A 23,097-nucleotide genomic window follows, 5' to 3' on the forward strand; every position below is an offset into this window, starting at 1 on the left:
TCTCCTCCCTTTCATGTTCTGAAGTTTCAGATCTACTTTCTCCTCCTGATCCTCACATTTCAAAGCGTCTCTTCACTCTACACCAGCTCTTTGCCTCTTGTTCTTACGTAGGTACCACTCCTCTCCCTCAGGAGATGATTATATATCAGTAGGAAATTATAGGTTTTTTTGTGGGATCTTGGGTTTTGTATGGATTGATTTTATTTTCACATAACCAGCTAAACCCAGACTTTTATACTGCCCACTGTTTATTTTTTTTTCTCTCAATTTACCTTTATCTTTCTCTCTGTGGTGCTTATTTTTTCAGTAATTTACTTTATAATTTCCTTTATATTTGTCTTGTTTTGGTACAATTGAACTCCAATGTGAAAATAGTCAGACTGTAATTTAAATTTGTCCACTGACTTTGTTTTTTTTGTGAGAGCAGCAGGGAATTTTGGCACAAATACCATTAGCGGCATCGCCTTATGTCCACTGCATCAGTCATCTATAATCCAAACTAGCTGACTGTCAGCTCAGCGGAGCCAAATGGTGCTGTTATTTCTAATGAGGATGAGCCCTGCATGGCCACACAGTCTTTTGACCTTTGCTAGTTGCCGGTTAAATGTTTCTTTCTGCAGACAAATGATTAGGACTGACGTCTGGAAATCTCTCTTTCTGTAGTGGCTGTCTCCCTATCAATCCTACGAAAGGGAGACACAATCAGCCACGTGTGAAGCAGAGGAAAAGATAGAACAAAACAAACTGACTTACCATAAGAGGAAAAGAGTACATATTTACCATTTCAACAGTAAAAGACAACATTTCATTTTTTTTATTGGCAAGTATAGAGCACATATCACATATATTTTAGATATTTTCTACATTTTGACCCCCAAAAAGTGACACACAGGGCAACTGCTTTCTGTCGACATTTTTAGAGAAGGTGACAAACTGAACACTGCAGCAAATCAAGCTTTTCACTCTAAAATGTGTATGATGGTTACAACTAATATTTTTCTCTGTTACCAATTTGTCTAAATTGAGTCTGTGACAATTTCCCAAGACCGAAAGTGATATCTTCACCACAGCTTCATCTAATGACTGTTTTCAGTATCGGTTAATCTGCTGAATATTTTCTTAATTATTTTATAAAGGAGGATTCTTAATAAACATTTTGTATATAAATGACCAGAAAATGGTGGGAAATCACAATTTTGCCCAACCAACAGTCCAGAAACTTCACACTGACTAAACAAGGAAGAGTGGCAAAGTCTCCTATTTGAGATCTTGGAACCATCAAACATGTGACAGCTTTTCTTTAATTTTCTGTCACTCAGCTTATTGTTGAACCTCTTGTCTTTATGTTGTTCGTCTAGTCTGATCAACACAACAGAACCCAAAGATCAGTTCAGTTTACAGTCCCACTGAAACAGAGACGAGCAGGACATCCGTACATTTCAGGAGCAGGAACAAGCAAACATTTGACACTCTTGCCCAATACATGACTTAAGTGAGTCCTCAAATATGTTGTTGATTAGTTTTCTGTTGGTTGTCCAATCAATTCATCAAGTAATTGTTTAGTTTGAACAAAGCAGTGCTCATAAAAGTGTTGTAAAATAGTGACATTAATGGCTGTACTGCGTAAAGACCTGTTCAAATTCCCTGAGGTAAAGTGTGTGTCTGGGATACTCTAGTTTACCACCTGGCAGCTTGAGTATTAATAGAACATATAAATCTTTCCTTTGAGGGCGGTATATCTTATACAACAACAGGAAGGAAGTAGTTCAAAGAGCTGGAGCTGATTTTGAAATACGTCTAGCAAAGAATCACATCCTTTGGGGACTGCAGCGTTTCCACCGTCCTCAGTATCAGCTGTAATGCTCTGAACACTGACCGAGGGGCCTGCAGAAGGAAGTCTCATTGTTTGCAGAGCACTGATACAGCAGACAGCCCACAGAGGCTCATCTGCCGAGTGACTCACCCCCTTCCCCCTTCGCTCGACTCCTCCAATTAAAAACGTGCCTATGAATTATTAAGCACTGACCCTACGCTGGCCAGTAACTAACGGAACAAAGCTGCTGCAGGTGACTACAAAGACTCGGCCAATTATTAGTTGGTGTTGAAATGCTTGAAGCAATAACAGATGCTATGAAACTGTATAAGGTGTGTTTGGCTTAAAGCAGCAGAGAGATGAGATTTTCAGAGCGATAATGATGTTTAATTGAGGAGAGAACAAATGTAAGCACAAGGTAGAAAAGCAGAGTCAAGGCTGCATCTTCAGTATTCTAGTCTGTGCTGTTTTTTCTCTCTTTACCTTTTTTCCTTCATTTTCAGTTTTCTTGACCTGCTTTGAATTGCTGTTATCTTTGTTTATAGTTTGTTTATTTACAGTGGACAGTGCATATTAATTGCCAGTAACATCTTGCAAACATAAATGTAAATGTGCTGGGAATTCAACCTTTTTGATACTGATATGTCTGTAGCACAGAATATCGAAAACTGTCAGTTACTGAAAGCTGGCATCAAGAGCATGAATCGTATTCTTCTTTAATTGCTTGATTGATAAGACAGTTTGTGATTTAGAGAATAATTTTGTAGATTTTGTATCTAATTCAAGCAAGTTCTTCTCAATCTTCACATCTTATTCTAAGCAAAAAGGGAAATAAATGTATTTCCCAAAATGTTGTCTTTAACATTTGTAAAATTTGGCTTGTTAAAAAAAAAACATAGAAAAAATGATCTGGTATGACTTGTTGTCACTGGTTTCTGAACATATTTTCCCCAGGAGCTGGAGAACCTGAGGAAGCAGGCAGAGATAATCCCTCAGCTCATGGCGGAATGTGAGAGCATCACCACAAAACTGCAGGTACGTTCAAAGCACCCAGAAATCCCACAAACCCCACGTTTTTCTCAGGTGTGATTTACAGCAGAGTATAAAAGCACAGCCCAGAGCTGTATAGACCTGGAGCTTACAGCACACGTGAGGACACGATGGCTGTCGCAGTGAGGTAACACGCAGGCTCCGAGGTGTAAGCAGCACTTTCAGATAGAGGGTAGAGAAGAGAGAGAGTTCCTATTCATCTTTCTGCCTGAGGGCTGGTGACACAACATTCCTATCACGTGTCTCACTAACGCACATCATGGTTACCGTATCTATTAATAAAGGTCCACCCTCTGTACAGTGCTGAGTGGATTATGGCCTCTTTGAAAAGGTTTTCGTTTCCTCATCCGTGACATAGAGATACTACATCTCTGTCATGGCTTATTAGTTTCCTAGCGTTGCAGATTTGATCTGTTTTGCTGACTACAAAAACAGCTGACATTGTGTAAGAGCTCTGCTGAGGCTTTAATGACCAAGTCTTATAATATTTCTGTAGGCGTATGGGTTATGCTTGTGAAGTAAAGCTGGGTGTGAGAATCTACGGTTGCCAGAAACTCTTGAACATTATAGATTCACGCCCATCACCTCCCATCGTCCTTGTAACAAAGAGCACCTGTTCTTCAAGAGCAATTCCTCATGGAGTAATATCAGACTTTCTGTAGAACCAGAAGTGCCAGGCTCTGCGAATGACTGTTAATGTTAATGCCAAGTCTGACATGAGGTGCGTTGATAGTGATGCTCATCTCGCCCTGTTCTGACTGACTCAGAGCACGATTTTGTCATCCAAGCTGTCATGCATGTGCTGCCGTTCTAGCCGGGCAGGGAGGAGAATAAAACCAACAGTGACATGCCTGAAGTTCTTGTGCTTCACAAAGCTCGACTGCCTGGTTTGTTTCTGCAACAGCCAGCTGGATGAATGACAGTGACAACAGAACCGGCTGAAGCAGGAGTTTATGTAACTGAGCTATCCAAACTGAGGAGAAGCATAGACAATGGGATTTCTCAAATACCTTTGTCTACGCATGAAGCCTGAAACCAAAACTGAGCCAGTGCCTATTTAGATAGATGTTGGGAGATTTTTAAAGCACAGTTGACAGGACTTTCCTGCTGTTAAATCAGTGTTTTTTTTACTGTGACGTTAATGAGGTTTTACACGTCGTTTTTTTTTTATGTCTACCTACCCCACTCCTCTCTATTTAAAGACAACACCCCATGTAGAGATCAGGTTTCAGAAGTCAGCTGGAGGATACAGTCATGCAGGCGCAACACTCATTTAGCACTCCTATTTTAAACCCCTCCCTTCAGTGGTATCTTTGGCATTAATGTGTCACTCGTGTCGCCTGCTAGTCTGAAAGACTTTCTTTACCCTCCCATCTTTACTCATTGAAAAATGTATGTTTCCTAAATGTCAAGGCTTTTTTTTTTCCAGTCATGATAGTAAAAAAAGTTTTTTTTTTTGCTGCATTTTGCAGACTGCAGTACAAATGCATCCTTTTTTTTTTGTTTTTATTGTAACTTTATTGAAGTGAAATGCTGAAAGGCCAGCTGAACTTCTTTTAATCTTTTTTGCAAAGTGAAAGAGGCCCTTTCTTTGGTTTGGTATCTCTGCTAAGATGTAGACATCAAATGTAGACTTCTACATCAAATGCTCTGACACCCTTCTTAAGACATTGATTTCGCTGTATTCAGCATTTGACTTCTTTGATGCATTGTAACAATTTTTTTTCTCTTAAATATCTGCCAACAGGCTGCAGAGACGAAGAACAAGGAACTGGAGGGGAGGATAGAGGGTCTTCAGATGGAAATAGACGACAGTCGACAAAAGCAGGGCAACATGAAGGGCGAGCTGAAGAAGTTCATGGATATTCTGGATGGAAAGATAGACGAGCTGCATGAGGTCAGGCAGGGGCTTTCCAAGCTAGGCGTTGATAACTGAGAAAAGTGGCACTAAGTTGAAAGGGTTAGAGGTCAGGTACGAAAGATTCACTACAGTATGTCTTCAGGGCAGGAACTATGTGGCACCTACTCCCCCCAAGGTGATGTCCACTCAGAAACTATCAGCTTTGGCTTCTAATAAACACTACCATGTGAGAAAGATGTTTTTGGAGAGGGAGAGAGAGACTGGCACACTAAAAAAGGAGGAAGGCCAGCATGCTCAACCAAATGGCTCCATTTTGTGTGCTGGCATTCTGAATCTAAATCAAGAGTCACACTTAGAGGTTTCCTATCCGTTTCTGTGGGGGGGAAACGGCTTTAAAGCTGGTGGAGGGTTCTTAGATTGTGTCCATCTGTCTTTTTTTCTGAAGGCTGCAGCACTTCTACACAGGTAGTCTGAGCTTAGAGTAGAAGAGGGGACTTAAAAGGGCTAAAATGAACAACACACAAAGATAATGCTGTTCAGCATCACTCAAGTAATAATTGGTGTTAATCCTTGTGGCCCCCTCAGAGAATTAGAGATGAAATCTTTCTACAGAGTGTCCTCGCTGTTGCCTCTCGTCGATCTCAGGTGTGTTAGAAGACAGTTTGTACTCATTAGATTATATGCACATATATAATGGCCGTGACACAAAGTGCCTCCAGGTGAGTCTAAAATCCACCTGGCAAGGAGAACTGGCCAAGTGATGACCATCACCATAATAATAACTTGATGATTTCTGTGAGAGAACCTGATGAAAAACATCCTCACTAATAAAATAAAAAAGACGAAGAAGAAAACGCAAGCGGGCGAGCCCATCCCAAGGATGTTAATGTTGTTAATGGATGTTAATATGGTGAGAAACTCAAAGAATAAAACAGGTGTTAGCACAAAAACTATTCTGAGAAGGGACTGCAGCAGGAATTCATCACCTCTCTTGAGGGTGTTTTCAGTAAACAGTCCTTTTGATTATATTTGCATAAAGAAGGAAAACTGTCCTGTCTCAGGAGCTTTCCTTCAAAAACATCCAAAATTAATAATAGAAATCCCATCTTGCCATGAGTGTAGTGTAGTGTTTAAAGGACTTTGTGTGCAATAGTATTGTTGTCCATTTGTAGAACAAAGATGTATGTCTCCAAGGCAGTTGATGTGCTTCCTACACACTAGTTTTTGTTATGGTGGTGGTTATTTTTGGGTGAGGGGACTTGGTGCTGCTCAGTGGGAGAATAATGTGACAGTGAACTTCACTGAAAACATTTAGATGGCATGGGCCTTTTCACTAAAAACCCTGTCAGATTCTTGGTTTTTGTGTTACATATTTATTTATTTTTGGTGCCTCTCTGCAACTAGTATTCCCAGAACATACCAAGTAAATCAACTTTACCTTAACCTAATGTCTCTACAGATGTACAATAATATATGAAATAAACCAAACTGTCAGGATTCAAAAGTTTTAAAATGGAGAATTTGTTTGCAGGATAGTGTCAGAGCTGCATTTGGGAAGTCCATCTTCAAATGTGGTGCATTTGAAAGGCAAATGTTGTAATGGAATATTTACTGGGTAACACTATGATGTTATAAGTCTATATTTTTCATCACTGTTTTCGATCTTGTTAAAAGACTGAGATATTTACAAAGGGACTTTTTTGCTTATTGTTATCTCTCTGTTTAGCCCTACTGTTCATAAGTCACCAAAACCTCGATAACACAACGTATGATCCTTCCTTTTGAACCAATGCCTCTTGTGCACTTTTGTGACCTGTTCAATATTGTACAATAGAACTGACAATTGTTAAAATTTAGTTTAATTACAGCACTGAGTTAGTGTGGGTTTTTTTTTCCATTCAAGTAGTGGGCCACATTTTGGCAAAAGCTCCACAGAGTATAGGAGATGAGAGGTTTCCCTAATCCCCACTTAGTTACAAATCAGTATTGTGGGTTTTGTGTAGAAAACACTGTTAAATCTGACAAATATGCTGCATGACATTGTGAAAGTCTTGAGGCATTTTTCCTGGATGAGAAGCTCGGTGAAGGAGGTGGAATGAACCTACAGCGCCAGAGCTGCATCCCGTCGAGGTTTGCATACAGAAGCTCCGCCAGCGCACGTCATTTTCTCTGATGTTGGTTTGCATAGCACTAAATATAGCTGTAATCCTAACAGAGACACACATAACCATAGCAAATGAGGTGGGATTTAATCGCAGTCAGTGACACATATCAGTTTCTCAGAGATCAGAACAAATAAAGCAAACACACACAAGCTTGTTTGAAGGATGGAAAAACCATTCAACTCCAACATCCTCACAGCACTGAAGACATAAATGCAGATCTGTGGATCAGAGGACATGTTGCCTTGGCAACTTGATCCCACTCACTCCTTTCTTTTTGGAAATAACAGTGTGAATGATGGACTGGGTGATGGACTGGGTGATGGAAGGTGGCATATCCAGTGCCACCTTCCATCAGTTAATTTGGTAATTAGACAAGAGAGTCAGTTGTCTTTGTCAGCCAATGAGACTCTTGGAAGCTGCTCTCCCCGAGTCTTTAATTTTCATTTTCACCTTCAGAGATCAGCTGGTCATCACAGGTACATCTGAGGGGAAAATTAATCAATATGCAATATAAACCTCAATTTGGTGCTGAAATAATTTTTTAATTGACCAATTAGGTGAGCTGATTGTAAATGGTAGAACTACTCATTTTTCTACTTAATTTTTTTTAAATTAATTACTTAATTTTCTGTAATCCATAAAGCTATAAAATGTGAAAAAAGGAGACCATCAGGAAAGAAGGCTTGATGTTATATTTTGAAATGGCTCCTTTCTTTTTCAACCAACAGTACAAAATCTAAAGATTAGTAATTTACAATGATAATAAAACAGAGAAGCTGGAGCAAGATTTTTTAAAATGATTTAAATGACTCTTACATCGTCAAAATGATTGGTGATTAATTTTGAGAACCTTTTCTGATTATAGTTTCCTTGATCTGGAAAGCTCGTAAACTGAATATCTTTGGGTTTTTGAGTGTTGGTTGAACGAAAAAAGACGTCACTTTGGGCTCTGGGAAATTGTGATCAAAATATTTCACTATTTTATGACATTTTATAGACAAACCAATCCTAATTATTGGATAGTAAAAAAAATAGTTGCAGCCCTACTGGGCATTTTGACTGTTTGAACAAAACAAAAACATTTTAGCCATTATAGACTTTTTAGCTGTGTTACTGGCATGGCTCTTGGGATGGCAGTGTCAGTCAGTCCACCAGTTTGGTCCAGAGTAAAATATCACTATTGGATGGATTGCCATGAAATTTTGTTTACATTCATGGTTCTCAGAAAATGAATCCCACTCACTTTGGTGTTCCCCTAACTTTTCACCCAGCACCACCAGCAGGTCAAAACTTTCCTGTGTCCAATACTTTGGTTTACTCCCTCAAAACTAATAACATTAGCTTCAGCTGTATATTGTGTTTAGTGCTAATAATCAAATGTGAGAATCACGCTCAAATCAATACAGTTGTAGTGTTGCAGCGAAAACAGTATTTCTCTCTCTCTGTCTCTTCTCTGCTGTCTCTTTAATTCTCTCAGCAAGGCTCATTGTGTGACTGGTGATGAGTGGGCGAGTTGGTGAAACATCATTAAGAGACTATGCAGCTCTGTACATGTGTCTGAGAGAGAGAGAGATGGCACTGCAGGCCACTACCACTGAGACTCCCTGTTGCCATAGTAACAGGCTGCGGAATTTCATGTTGACACTCCATCGGCGGGTTCGTCTAAACACCCGCCATATGTGTCTTCCCCAAGGTGCGTGACCTGTCTTCCATCTGAATCACCTGGATGTTACTAATAAATTACACCCCAGAAAAATGCGGAGTGACGGCAGCCCTGCAAAAACAAGATGATGTTCAAGAGCAGCCATAACTACCTCTGCTAACGGCTGTTCTCTAAGTACACAGAGCTGAACAAACCCAATCACAGCTGGCTGGGGATGTCTGAGCTGTCATTGCAGGAGAGATATGTGAGAGCGACGGCTGCCAGGATGGATATTACAATATGACTCATCATCGTGTGGGCTACAGATTGCCAAAGCACACTCACCAGGGTTCGCCGGCACAGGTTGAAAAGACACCTCTTTAGATGATGTGACTCATTTTACAGAACTGGAGTTTCATTACAGTCCAGGCACAGCTAACCTGTGGAGATCAGGGAACAGCATGAGCAAATGAGAAGATCTCAGACCAGCAAATTTTTGAATGAAAAAGAAATTGCCAACAATTCATGCTCATGATCTTGTCTTCATTTATTATTAAAACACAGCAGTACAAGTGTGTTTCAGCCTCAGCCATCATCAGCCCAAAGCTTGCCTGTAACACAATGGAGTAACTTTCACATCTTGGTAGAATCAGAAGTTTTAAACCAAGTGCAATGATTAGTAATTTCTTTCTGCAAACCATTTAATGCTGTTTGCCATACAGTATTGTATCATTTGTGCATACTACATTATAACCTTGTCTTTTTGACAGGTTCAGGTAAGTCAAGTGCTCTGTCACAGGTTCAAGGTCATAAGTATAAAATTTGCCCTAAACAATAACAACAATAACCTGTCAGCTACCTATTTATTAAATGAGCAGTTCCACCATTAGAAGGACGTATTGGTGACACAACAAATGAGTCTAGCATTCTTTCTTTGTCACTTCATTTGTTATGGCATCAGAGGGGAAGAAATAACAGCTCATGTATGAATTACACCGAAATCAAGCCTTAACACATTCACACATTTCTTACACAGAAAGAAAAAACAGGCACAGGACACCGCATCAAAGAGCCTCTAATACAAACAATAATGTAGACTTTAGGCATGTAGGTTGTAAATAATTAACACTGCTGCACTTTAGAACATAACTATTCCTTTGTTTAGTAATAAAATGCAAAAACTACTAAACTCAGCTTGAAGTAGCCCTTGTTGGGGTGAAGTCGAGTTAAAAAAAAAAAAAAAAGTTCAGATTTAATTACATTCAAAATAACAGAGGCAGCTGAGTTTAGACTCAGCAATGTGAGACAAATGAGTATTTGTGGTACTGGAGTTGTGTAGTGTTGTATAGTGGTCTCTGCCTTCAGCACAGGCTTCCCCTGCTGTGTGACAGTATCACAAAAGGCCTTCAGACAGAGTTGGGAGATATTCAATCATTTACACTCTACAGTAGGCTATTATTGCTTGGCTTCTCTCCTTAATGTTGGTTTCTACTGTTGGCACCTATAAAGCACTTAGTTTCTGCAAACCAACTGCTTCAAAGGAGACTAAATCCTGATTCTGCCACTTGCTGGGTAGTTGGATTTAAGCAGTTTTGAATGTATTTCAAGATCTCAGGGCAATTTCAAAAAGACAAATATGATTACAGTGTGAGAACCTCAACAAACTGAAATGTTTAAGTCAGAAGAGGCGTAATCCTGTGCTTGTCAAAGAAGAAGCTTTTTGATGAAAATTTGGCAGCGACATAAGCAGGATAAAACAGAGCAGGGACAATATAAGAGAACAGCTTCATCGGTGTGTGTGTGTGTGTGTTCTCAGCTGTCCCAGTCCGTATTCTGTGTATCCTCATCTCCCCGGTCCTCTTCATCAGAGTCAGCTGCCACCTTCTTCATCCTCATCATGGCGGCTTTGATGCTGCGCTCTAGCTCATTGTCTGCACTGCTCGGGACCTCTGCACGTGCAGGAACCACCTATAGCAGGACAAGAGTCACTTTAATTCCAGTTTCCATTCCCGTGCCTTTTTCTGTGGGTTTCTGCTGTGTAAACCAAATTAAAGACTTTTAAAGGCCTTTTTAATACCACACGGGATGCAATTCAAAACCTTTTTCAAAGAATGATGCAAAACAAACAATAAGGCCTGCAGTTATTTGACATTTATATCACATTTTAAAGCACTGAAAAGGCCTGTGGACATTTTTGATCATAAGTAAAGCACAATATAAATAGTGAACATCACCAGACCAGAGACTGTGTAAGACATGGACGTAGCAGCCGTAACGTCACCCATTGGTTTCGGGGAGTCGGTTTTGTGACCAAACCATGGGCATTTGAGCTGCGCCATCTTGGATTTTAGTTGGAGCGTACTTTCCATATTTGGCGAAGAGGCGGTTACTCTACGGGTCAGCCGGCCGAGAACCCGGCCACTTAGGTCGGATCACCCGAGCTAGCCTAAGGCTAATCAGCTAGGCTAACAAGCTAAGCGGCAGCTACACGCAGCTACATCCACCACATGACAGTCCCCGAGTCCGACCCGACTAGCTCGACCCCGTGCGACCGCGACACAGAGCATACAACAGAGATCATAATGTTGCTGCTGTGTTTTAAACATGTCTGTTACAAATAGAGAGGTTTTAGGAGGAGCTGCAGGGTTTGGTGGAGTTGTGGGGGGAAATTTATTTCTAGCCTGTTATTTAACTGTGAAACAATCATTATTATTTCATATTGATAAAATATATTAAAACGTTATACGTGTAACGTATATTAAAACATTATTATTAACCACCAAAATAATGATAATAATAATATATTAAAATGTTTAATATTTAATACTTACCGGCTTTCACCGCTGCCTCCACCCACTATCCACTTACAGCAGCACACAAACAACAGCATTCGCTTACTGACTTAGCTGCTCTGTCCATGCAATGTCGGACTTTTTAAACAGAAAAATGAGACGAAATAAAATTGTAGCCTAGTATTCCCGCAATAAACGGACTCTGAGAGCACGGAACACACCGCAACAGCGTTCCTAACATTAGCTGCTCCGGTCCTCTATCTGTATCAGCAGCGACCATAAATCGGCAATTAAGTCATAAGCTAGCGGCAAAATATGCTAATACATGCTAATTAGTGCAAACATCCAGGTAAAATAGCGAGAAATTTACTTATCGAAAAAACTGCAACACAGACTCCTTCGACGGTCGGTTTGTACAGTCTACACTACAACAAGCCATACTGTCACAAAAACTTATCCGAACATTGGCAAACAAACACGGACACAAACACAACCGCTGGAGGTCGCCGGAGGCCTCTGGATGTAGCCGCCTATCCCAGCCGATGCTTTAGCAAAGAGCTAACTGCCAGTGCCTGTCTATGGGGCTGTCGCTCAACGTAACTACTCCCTAATTTATGTAAGAATTTTAAGCCTAAATAATACTAAAACGGTTGTGGTACAAAAAAAAAATCACCCTCACAGTGTTCACGGAGGTGGAAACTATCATTAGAGACCAAAAACAAAAAATGTACAACAGCCGTTAGCAGAGGTGTAAATACGTTTTTTAAGGCTGTAAAGTTGGCTATAACATGGGGGTCAATGGAGAATTGCTCACTCCTGGAGCCAGCCCCCAGCGGCAGCCGAGGAACTGCAGCTTTTTGAACGTGAAAGTGATCCTCACTGCTGAAACTTACAACTGCCCCCTTGCACCAGACTGGGGTTTAGAATTACTGGATTTCTGAAGCATCAGCTGACATATACAGTGATATGGTATATCTGCTATAAGCTAATATTGGTGTGGTCGATTTATCTGGGCTTTGGCATGATCTCTGTTCTTGTAGAGCATCTCACCTTTCTCAGGGTGACTCCCTGTCGAATAGCAGACATTAGGCTGCTCCTCGGGTCCATAACAGGGGGCGCTGTTCTGGAAGGGGAGACCTTTCGAAGCTGAATCTGTCCACGCTGCAGTGAGGCCAACACCTCATCCATTGTCCCTACAGTGATACGGCAATAAAGGAGAACAGTGATGGAACAATGATGGAAGAAGAAGCATTGGAAGTAAAGAATGCACTGTTGGTAATTCTTCTACTTCTAACTGGTGAAGCACCTAAACTTTTTCATAAAGCAGACTGCACAGAAGTTCTCACTGGTGCACAATCTCTATTCATTTTTAAAAACAAGCTTCCTCTTGAATGACCTCCATTTCACAGGAGTCGTGTTGGACGTTACTGTCTCTCTGGAACTGAGAGTGTGCATCAGCAGGACCACAACTGAGGTAAAATGCCTCCTCTGGCCTCATGGGGGAAGTTGGAAATTTAGGACAGAACACCATGTACAGGCGTGCACACGAGAGCATAAACACACACACACACGCATGCACGCACTCTCTCTCTCTCTAAGCATACAACAGAACAAACAAACATGACCTTCCCTGTAGTCTGACAAATTCACACATCCTACTCCTTCTGTCCCTGTATTATACACATTATACACATAAACAGAAAAATTATACTGTATGTATTTCACCCTCACCTATATTTTCTTTGAGCATGTTCTTGGCTGGGAAGGGAGGGGCCTCTTTTTCACTCAGGGCCATTGGTGCATCCTCAGAGGAAGCTTGAACAGGTAGAAGAGGTACAGCAGGGGGCAGTGGTGGGGGAGGGGGTGGAGGGGGTGGAGGAGGTGGAGGAGGAGGTGCAGTCGGGATATTTGTTGTTGGAGGCGGGGGTGCGGAGAAGATTTGGACAGGGATGTCTTTAGGCTGCTGTTTCTTGGGTGCTTTATTGCGCCTGGGCGCAGGACGGACGAGGGAGGAGGGTCCTTCAGAGGAGGGAGAGGGGCCGAGGCTGATGATGGACAGCGGCTGGGAGGGACACTGGACTTCTGAGGGGGACATCCTGGAGTGAGGAGTTTTCAGGATGTACTGGCCCTGTCGCTTCTTGAAAAAGATGGTGGGAGAGGGGGGAAAATAATTTTAGAAACAAGGACACGTTCTGAGAGAGACAGCAAAGACACAGGGCGATGCCCACACAACATTCTAACATTGTTTGGTTTTAAATAGGTCTCACAGTGACTTGAGATTAAACTGAAGTGACAGAGTGAATGTGCACAAAAACCACACACATCTGAAACCATGATGCTGACATGAGGAGAAAATATATCCTCACAAACTGCTTGAGTTGGACGATCTTTTAAAACAATAACTCATGGGCTGACAAAACGATCTCATTACCAGAGCCACTCAGTAGCTGTTCTGGAGTAAGCTGCACCAGCTCTTTGTAAATCTATCACTGAGTTTATTCATTGAGTCATTACTAAATTCTTAAGAGCTGCCAGCTTGTTTCAAACTGGTGATTTTGGCTAATGCTTAATTTTATTGGTACTGTATTTTACAGCTGTTTTTTTTTTTTTTTTTTTTTTTAAGATTTAGGATAAAGGCTTACGCAATTTGGTTCTAACTACAAGGGAACTTGGGAAGTATTAGTGGCTACAGTTAAGTACCCAGTCTTTGTATTCAAGTTTTTAAGAAAAAACAGGAAATTATTTAGTAGGTAAGTATTCACTGTTGGCACTAGTAGATTAGAAGTAGATTAGAGCAGAGCGGAAGAATACATTTGTTGTTCAACTATAAAATGCTCTGCCACCAGAACCCGTCTTTATCACGTCTTCAACATCTAAATGTGAGGGCTCCTCGCTGTGTTTAATATCAACTAATGTTTTTAGCTTCAATCAAATCAAATTTCAGTGAGTCTCTACTCCAAATAGACTATGCACCAAACCACAGTAGTTCAGTTCCTAAATAAAGGTTCAAAATTCACTCCTTTATTTTATCACTGTGGATCATTTAAAGCTCTGGAGTAAGACAGCGTGTCCACAACGACAGAACCTGGTCATCAGAACTTCCTGTGATGTGTGGGCTGAGCAGTTAATAACTGAATTTTAATTTCGAGGTGAACTATTGAATTAAGACGGTATGAAGCTGGAGCCTTTGGGGTTTTATTAACTGAGGAGGAGCGGCAGGGGGAGGCGTAGAGGAGACAATGAGAGAGCCTGACCTCTCTGAAGGATCGTAATCTGCTCAGAGTCTTCTCTCGCTCCTGGTCCACCCACTGTTTCCTTCTCTGCTCCTCCTCTTTCCTCTTCTCTCGTTTCTGCAGACAACAGAGGGAGACAGTGAGAGGTATTAGATAGACAGTACTGGATCCAGTTTCATTTGCAGCTAATGCCAGTGTGTGAGCGTCTCTGTGGGTTGTCTCGTTGCCGTGGTGACGTACCAGGTGGACCTGATGATGCTGGTTGAAGGCTTTGGAGCTCTGCTTGGCTGCCAGCTGCTTCTGCTCTTGGGCATCCATGCACTGATCCTAAGACAAACACAGACATTGTTTTATTCAAAAAACACAATTAAAGTTATGTACAAAGTTCACAGTCATTGTTGGAAATTAGTGGGTGTTTGGACGAATATGTCCTTTAAAGTTCAGAAAATGTCAGTGAAACTGGCAATGAGGGGGCAAATAATGCCTCAGTTAATCAGGAGAGTATTTTTTAGATTTCACAATGTTCCTCTTTTTTACTGCATTGTTAAATATTCATGCAGGTGACTCTTGTTCCCTGTGGATTACCAGAGGTGGTTTGTGGGAGCCTCAAACCAGGGGATTCTTCCCACTTTGTTCTGAGCAATAAAATGTTTTGTTTTTCTTTTTTTTAATCAGACAAATGAGAATGCAGCCAGGAGAAGCGAGAAAATGCCAGCTGCACCAACTGTGCTTAAATTACTCTGTCAGCTAAAAATAAAACAGTCTAGTAAAATTTTAAAACTCAGCAACCAGGGAAATGCAGGGGAAAGAGTGGGGAAAATAGCACCATATTCTTTCATTAACAATTCCAACTATTTCCATTTTATTACTCACAGATCAATATTTGACCAAAATGCCACCAAAAATCATATTTAATGGGGACAGAGAATGCCTTCTGAAAATAAAATTAATGTCAGTGGTACTCGCCCACACCTTTTTGTTGCGGAGATAAGCTCGCCGGGCACAGATGTTGCCTCTCTTGGTCTCCAAGGTCTGTAGGCGTCTTTTGAGCTGACTGACAGCCGGAGAGTCTGCTTGCTGGATGTTTGTGTGGACCATGCTCTGCAGCTCCTCTGGATCCTCACACACATCATAGTAAACCACCTCATCCTTGAGTTCTGAAACACAAATGCAGCCCAGTCACTCTGACACCTCTTCACATGTTCACCAGGTGTGTGTGTGTGTGTATATATATAAATATATATCTCACAATGTTGACTCTGGTTTCATCCTGATGTCATTTATCTATTGTCCTGTAGGCTACATGTACTTAAGAAATCTGATTATTTCCTGTTTTTGTTTGTATAAACCTGTTTCTAACAAAATAAATATTAATTTGCTGTAGTCCAGCAATGGCATGAAAAAGTCCTTTCCCACTGATGAGCAAACTTTAAAAATGAAAATGAAATATGCCATAAACTCAGAGCTGCCTCCTTTCATTCACATAATCCCATTTCTTTTTTGTCTCTCTTCCTGCTTCCTTTACTGCTAGAAGACACCTTCCTGTTTTTTAGTTGAGAAAATAAACCTGAAACCAGTCAGTGTAAGGATACACACGGCCAAAGACACCACGGACAGGTAGATACACACCATGTACATACACAAACCTGGAAGCAAACATGCCGTGTCCCAGGAGAAGCAATTAGGGAAATATTTACATGAACAAAATATTTCCCCAAAGTAAAACCCATGCACAATACACTGAGTGACCATAAAAACAAAAACCCCTGTACATACTGAAATCCAATACATCACTCCTGTAATAAATATGTGAAACACTGTGTATTTTGTAATTATAACTCACACTGTGTCAGAACAGTGTCGATACAGCTCGATGTTAAGTGAAATGTAGTATTATATTGTAAGGTGTGTTTACTATTTTTGCTTAAAAGAGGTCAGAAATAATCAGAAATCAACTTGCCTAAGTTTTTAAGTTAACTTCAGTTTCTTCAGTATCAAAGTAACTTGGTGATAAATGTCTGTACATCCACAGTACATTTTGAACATGGATTGTTAATAGCTAATTTGGTGTAATTTTAATGGTGCCAGTTTGTCAACATATTTAAAAAAGCATAGGCTAAAAGTAGTGGTTTAGGTGACCTAACCCTTTAGGTAACTTAGAGTTCATTGCAAAGCATCAGCTTTTTCAAACGGTTCTATTTTTGCAGTCATTCACTGTATCACCACTGTATGAATTCAATTACAGTGTTCAGGTAAAGATGGCAATTTGCATGAGGACCTTTTGATTCCAATTACAGTTTCACAGTGTGAGACGACCATGAACCTTTTCTCTCCGTTCTGCTCTTTACTATTTCGTACTTACAGCGCCTGGTATTGTGATTTACGAGTGGTATTACACAGCTGTTGTACGAAGTGTTTTACAGATCTTTAAACTGATTTTGCTAGAGTGTTTTTAAGTGGAGTGTACAAGGACACCACCTTCTTCAACACTGATTCAGTTTGCTCAAAAGGTGGTGTGTGTCAAACTACTTTTTTTCTCCATAAACCAGATGTAGACACCAAGTCTTCTGTTCAGCTCTGTGCCACTTAAATGTACTGTAAGTATACCTTTAATCTGCCTCCGCACTGTGTCTATCTGAGCCACCAGCAGCTGCTCCTCGTTCTTCAGGATCTCAAACTTGGTGTCGTACAGTTCTAGTTGGGTTTCATAGAACTGCAGCTCCAGCTGGTCCACTGTGTCCTGCTGCTGGCCATCCTCAGAGGCAGACCTGGAATCAGCTCCCTGGCTGTGGACTCTGCTAGACAGGCTGCCCAGCTGCACCACAACAACAGAAGAAATGACAAGTCAGCTGTCAAATGGAAACCTAATTAGTGAAAGAAAATCATCCACATTATTCTTTTCATGACATCTATGTTTCTTTTTGTTTGCCTGCTGGGTTTGATTTTTGACACAATTGCTTGTGAATGTTATGCTTTTTGACAGCTGCCTCAAATCCTGGATGTGGGAGTGTCCTTAACAAGGAGTTTTTAAAAATAGGTGAAGAAACAAACAACCAAAAAATCAAAACAAAAACAAAATCTGACATAAAAATAAAGCTGTGGGTCGGTGATTGATAATTTATGTCATGTCAGCCTAATCTCTGCGAGTTGATTTTCATACAGTGATGAAATGAGCCGAAATCAACGGCTACCTGCAATATAATAATCTTCGGCATGGGTCACTGCATGCCAGCTCACCCAGAATTCAGAACTTTTCCCAGTTCATGTCAAGGATTTTATTGGAGAAAAAAAAGCATTTTAACATGTCTGTTAAATTCATGGGAACTTGCAAATTCCTATAGCTCATGACTTGAGTCTACTCTACGCAAGTCATGCATTTTCGAACTTTTCTGAACCAATTTCTGACACCATCAACTAGTAGCATTATAAAACAATAAAGTAAGTCTGGATTAATCCCACTGAAACAGGTTTGGGCAGATTATTGCAAAACGGACTGCATCTTACCCAGAAGTAGATAGAAGAGTGCAATCATAATTCATTTCATCATTAAGCCATTTGATGTGACGGTGAGATAATGGAGCCCTGCTCTATTGGAAAAGGCCTAGAAGAAGAAGCCAACTGTCACACGACAGCCTACATTAATGGAAACACTGATTTTTCAAGTTTGGCTGAGCTGGAAACAGACGAGGAACTACTGAAGTTGATAAGTGGGTGTCCTGACTTGACAGTTTGTTTGCTTTCTTCAGAAACAGTGTTGTGATACCTTCAACTTGCATCCCAACAGGAAACTGAGTCACTCACTGAGGATTATAAATACAGAGAAGGCAAGGGAGCTTACAAGACGTACATGAAGAAAAGTCTGAAATTGTGAAACTGCAAAATAACGTGTATTGAGCAAAGGAACTAAGATTAATATATTTCTCAGACACACAGAACAAGATATCATCTGGTATGCAACAAACCAAGCTGTAACTTTCAAATTTCCTGAACCCAATGAAAAACAGCCTCAATGGGTATCACACACAGAGACAGAAAACCTCAAAGTCAACATGGTAAAAATATCTACCTTTGAAATAAAACCACTGAATATTACAGCCTGTGAAAAGTATGAAAAACTTGCTATTTTCCAAAAATTATTAAATGAGGGAATATTATAACATCTTTAATTTTTTATATATATATCTGCAATGAATATTAGCATTTTCGGATAGTAAAAGGTCCAGCTTGGGTTTTTCAGCTCTGACGCTCTACTGAGCAGCATCTGTGGCATTCAGTTTTTTCATGGAGGACCAAATAACTTCTAGGTCAGAATCAAAGTTTGGTTGCAAGCAAGTGAAAACCGGTGGGGATGTTCATTTTCTGAAAATTGAAGATTCTTCTTTCGGGAAAAGAAAATCCGTGACATGTACTGGGAGATCCTAGGTGAGCTGGTGTGGAATGACCTGTAGTTAATGAGTTGACACATTCAAAACATGTCTATGTCCTTAAATCCTTTGTTATATCAAATATGAATACATGCACTGTTTGGATATGACACAAGGGAGATGCAGAGATTGAATTAATTCGGGATTATATACAGCTCATTTCAAATATACATAAACACAACATTAAATGTAAAAGGCGTCACGCTGTGACATCTGCAGGCACAAGCGCACTCAGCAGAGATGCCGAATTATGTTGCTACAAGAATTTGAGTAGGTGTAGTTTACTGATCTCATCATACACGCTCACACACAGCTGTCTCTGTAAAGGCTCATGTTGATTTCACAGTGGTAGACGCTGCCAGCATCCTGAAGCCTGATTTTTAAAGAGCTTAATCGGATGAATAATGCAGTCACATGAAGGTGACGGTGCTTAAGGTGTTCTCTGCTCTGTTCTGAAAAGCTCAAATGCACAGCATGACACCCCCAAGCAGCAAGCAATTCACTACAGTTTTCCCAGAATACTGTGATTCTACCATAAGAAATACATCCCCCACACCACCCCCCATAGTCACAGACATACACACAGCTGGCACGTTTTGAGTATGTATATACTCACTCAGACACACTCACTTATTCATGCATGCAGGTTTTGGGGGTGTAACGAGGGGATTCTCTGTGTTTTTAGAGAGGCTTTATAAATAGATCAAAGGACTATGGCAGCTAGAGATTCACATCAGACTGGAATACCAAGTGAAAGACACACTGGGGCAGCTCGGCATTGTGCCACATCTCTTCAGACTTACAACCACTATAAAAGCAGTGTTAGCACTGGCAGTGTAAATAAAGATCTGAATGACAACTAAAGCCTAGGACTGCTTGAGTCCAATATAACATTATGGAATATGCTAACTAATTACAGAACCTCTAGAAAACCTGTTGTTTATGTTAAACAAAAAACAGTAAGATACGCACCCTTTCTCTGATGTTGTCTTTCTTGCGATTGAGGCACATCTCTGTAGCTCTCATATGCTGCAGGGTTTCTTTGGCCAACAGGAAGCGTAGTTTCTCCAGCCTGGGAGCTGCAGACGCCCAGGCAGCAGCTCCAAAACGACGCTTATCCTCCTCCATCTGCTTTACCATACCTGGCCATCATACAAAAGCACATACAGTATATATTACCATGAGGGAAACAAACAATATTAGATTTTAAAAGGAGTGAGTGTGAGTGTTGTAATATGTTGTGTTTTGCTGTTTAAACCTGTCTATAAGTACAACTTCATTTCACAGGAAAATATTTTGTGAACCTTATCTTGAAGATTGTTGGACAACAGATGCGTTTGATTCTACATAAAATGTTTGCCTCTGGATGTTGTTTTCTATCAGATACGGTGGGAATCCAAAATGCCCAAATGACAGATGGCTGCCTAACAAATAAGAATTTAGATTCAATTTAAATGCAGGAAGGACATTAAAATGCTATTTGTTTTTCTTGTTTTTCATGATAATGCCACAATGCAAAGTAATGTTTTCCCATAATTTGCTGCCTGTGTCTCAAAATATCAAATGACACTACCCTTGTGTATTTAGTTTGGACTTTTCTTTAATTATGTGAATATTAAATCACATATACCATTAATGTATTGTTTGCTGCAATGCAACTTGTGACTCTAAAGCACTTTTTTCCCTGTGTGCTCAAGAATGACACATAAAAATCATTAGTGAATTCATCCATATACAAATGAGAGAAATAAACACAGCAATTATACCAGCCAGGGCCTTTGAAGTCTGTGCAAAGTAGGTGACAGTGATGTCCTGAATTGAGGCGACTGCCTCTTCTGCTTTCGTTCTCCACTCCTCCGCCTCCTTCTCCAGGGCAGCAATTCTCTTAGGACCCAAGTCCTCAAACTCCAAAGATTTCTGCAAGGAGCAAAACAGCGGACAACTTAACAGTCAGTGATTTTATGCAGACTTCTTACACATAATTAACCCACACACATATAAGCTCAGCTTTTAGTCAAAGTTAGTTTAGTTAGAAGATAAAACTGGACCTCACATTTTGCATGAAAGGGACATCAAAATATCAAATTGTGTCAGTTACTCCAGCAGCATATGTACATAGGTTTGTGTTTCAACACAGCTGGTAAATATATGGCTCTATTTACCAGGATCTCCATCTTGTAGAGGCAGGCCAGCTCTCTCATGTCCCTGAAAGGCTGCAGCAGATACTGGAAGAAGGTGGTGGCAACAGTGACCAGGTCCTGGTAGAACTCATCCTCATCCTCGTAAATGCTGAGCAGCATAACCATTCCGTCTGCACTGCCATGACTCTGCAGCAGCTGAAAATACAGAAGACAAAATCACCAGTAGTAAGGGACATGACAAAGACACACAAGCCTGTAAAATATGTCGACTTGCTTCATGTATTAGAGGGGAACAATATAAGGTTTAGTCATAAGATATGGAGAAAAGTATATGTGTTCTCTGATACAGTCTCAACAAAACAGCATATGATTTTCATAAAGGTGTCATTTACTGCATAAATGCTGCATTGGACCGCATTAGATTGCAGGGATGTTACTGATGCTCTGCACTCAGACTGCATTTCTCCTCTTGTGTGTCAAATCTCTGGGCTTTAAATGTGGAGATGTTATGTTGGCTGTCATTATACTGTAGACATTTCTCAATGTGTTATTTACTTGTGTTACAAGCAAATGAAAGGTCATGTCACATTTCCGTGTTCAAACCACAATTCAAATGTACGTCAAAAGGCAAGCACAATTCACTAGCTGAAAAACAAACATCAGTGCTGATGGTGTTGCAACACAAAAAGGGTTTGCTGTGTCATGATAGGCCTGCTTTCAGACTCGTAACGCCACTGTGAGGTGCTAGTCCTGCATGGTAACATTCAAAAGCTTACATAGGTTTCCCAATCTTTACAAAATCCAAAAATCCTGCAATGAACACAACACAGGTTATAATGCCCAGGGTTTGTTGAAACTGTTATTGGTGGAAAAAACAGCCAGATTATTTACTTAAGTAAAAGCTGCAATATCACAGTGTAGAAATACTCAGTTACAAGTGAAAGTCCTGTATTGAGAGATATAGGTATGTCAAAACTGTGTTTAAGTACAGTATTTAAATGTACTTAGTTTCTTTCTATCACTGGAGACTGCTGTAGTCTTTTTGTTTAACCGATATAAAGAAGGTTGACGAAATATTAGACTCATCCCTCCATATAAAGCAATATAACAAAAGGAGCACAAATTACAGCCTTCAAAACGAAAGTTATTGCACGATAGTTGCATTAGACTGCAATGATTATAGCAAGGTGTGAGTAATTAACTGGCTGACTGTGTATACCCATGGGCCCTGCGCTAATAGTGATGCGGGAGCACCTGCGGCCAATTTAATCCCGCTCACGCGCCTCACCTGTCGCAGGTGACCCTTGGCCCTGGACATCTCCTCCTGCATGGATTTTTTTTTGAACTCCAGCAGATTTTCAAAGTACTCATCAACATCCCGCTCATCCTGGGTGAATAACGTATCGAGAACGATTTTCCGTCCGCAGATGTCAATGGCTGTGCTGAAATATTTTTCCAGTTTCCTACACGGTGTATCAAAATCCCTCTCGTCGTCGTGTTCGGGACCTGACCTCCGATTCAGGAAGAGCAAGTCCCAAATGTTGCCATCTTCAAACTCCGACAAATCCGGAAAACAGGATCCCAGGACGTCCGCCACACACGTTAGCTGCTGATGGATGTGTCTCAGATCGTTCACGGAGAAGAGTCCAGCCCAGCTCACCTCAGAGTCGCCGACGGCAACTTCGGCTTTGCGTTTCTGCCGTTGTAACGTCCGGTTGTGGCAGGTGACAGCGAACTTACACTCGATGACATTCCACTGCACGATAAAGCCCAGCTTAAACGTCTCTGTTTCTTCAAATATGTTGCTTTTAACGGCTACCCAGCCCTCCAGACTGTCTAAGCGCTCATAGTCTACGGTACTCATCTTAAAAAGAGATGTTTCACTTTGGCCTCCGAGAAGCTGTTGGCTCTGTTTACAACGTCCGCCATTTGCATGACGTAGGCTCCCTTCAGGAGCCGCAGAAACATTAGGAATG

The 23,097-nt window shown here is 40.8% G+C and overlaps 2 protein-coding genes across 2 annotated transcripts in view; one reads left to right on the plus strand and one right to left on the minus strand.

Moving 5' to 3' along the window:
* Positions 1-6,591, plus strand: part of homer2 (homer scaffold protein 2) — a 33,070-nt gene extending 26,479 nt beyond the window's left edge. Inside the window, exons 8-9 of the mRNA XM_041042554.1 lie at positions 2,768-2,848; positions 4,611-6,591. Coding sequence (XP_040898488.1) covers positions 2,768-2,848; positions 4,611-4,799 — 270 coding nt within the window. The 3' untranslated portion in view covers positions 4,800-6,591. The remainder of the gene's footprint in view (positions 1-2,767; positions 2,849-4,610) is intronic.
* A 2,469-nt stretch (positions 6,592-9,060) lies between these two features.
* On the minus strand, positions 9,061-23,069 carry LOC121184711 (WASP homolog-associated protein with actin, membranes and microtubules). The gene is made up of 11 exons (XM_041042543.1): positions 22,410-23,069; positions 21,143-21,316; positions 20,747-20,897; positions 19,953-20,122; positions 17,164-17,371; positions 15,529-15,713; positions 14,797-14,883; positions 14,578-14,673; positions 13,055-13,460; positions 12,374-12,516; positions 9,061-10,499 (listed from the first exon to the last, which is right to left on the minus strand). The coding sequence occupies exons 1-11, from the start codon at positions 22,983-22,985 to the stop codon at positions 10,344-10,346; spliced, it is 2,352 nt and encodes a 783-aa protein (XP_040898477.1). The 5' UTR covers positions 22,986-23,069; the 3' UTR covers positions 9,061-10,343.
* Between the last annotated feature and the right edge of the window lie 28 nt (positions 23,070-23,097).

This window comes from Toxotes jaculatrix, chromosome 1, assembly GCF_017976425.1.
Source record: "Toxotes jaculatrix isolate fToxJac2 chromosome 1, fToxJac2.pri, whole genome shotgun sequence".
Taxonomy (NCBI): Eukaryota; Metazoa; Chordata; class Actinopteri; family Toxotidae; genus Toxotes; species Toxotes jaculatrix.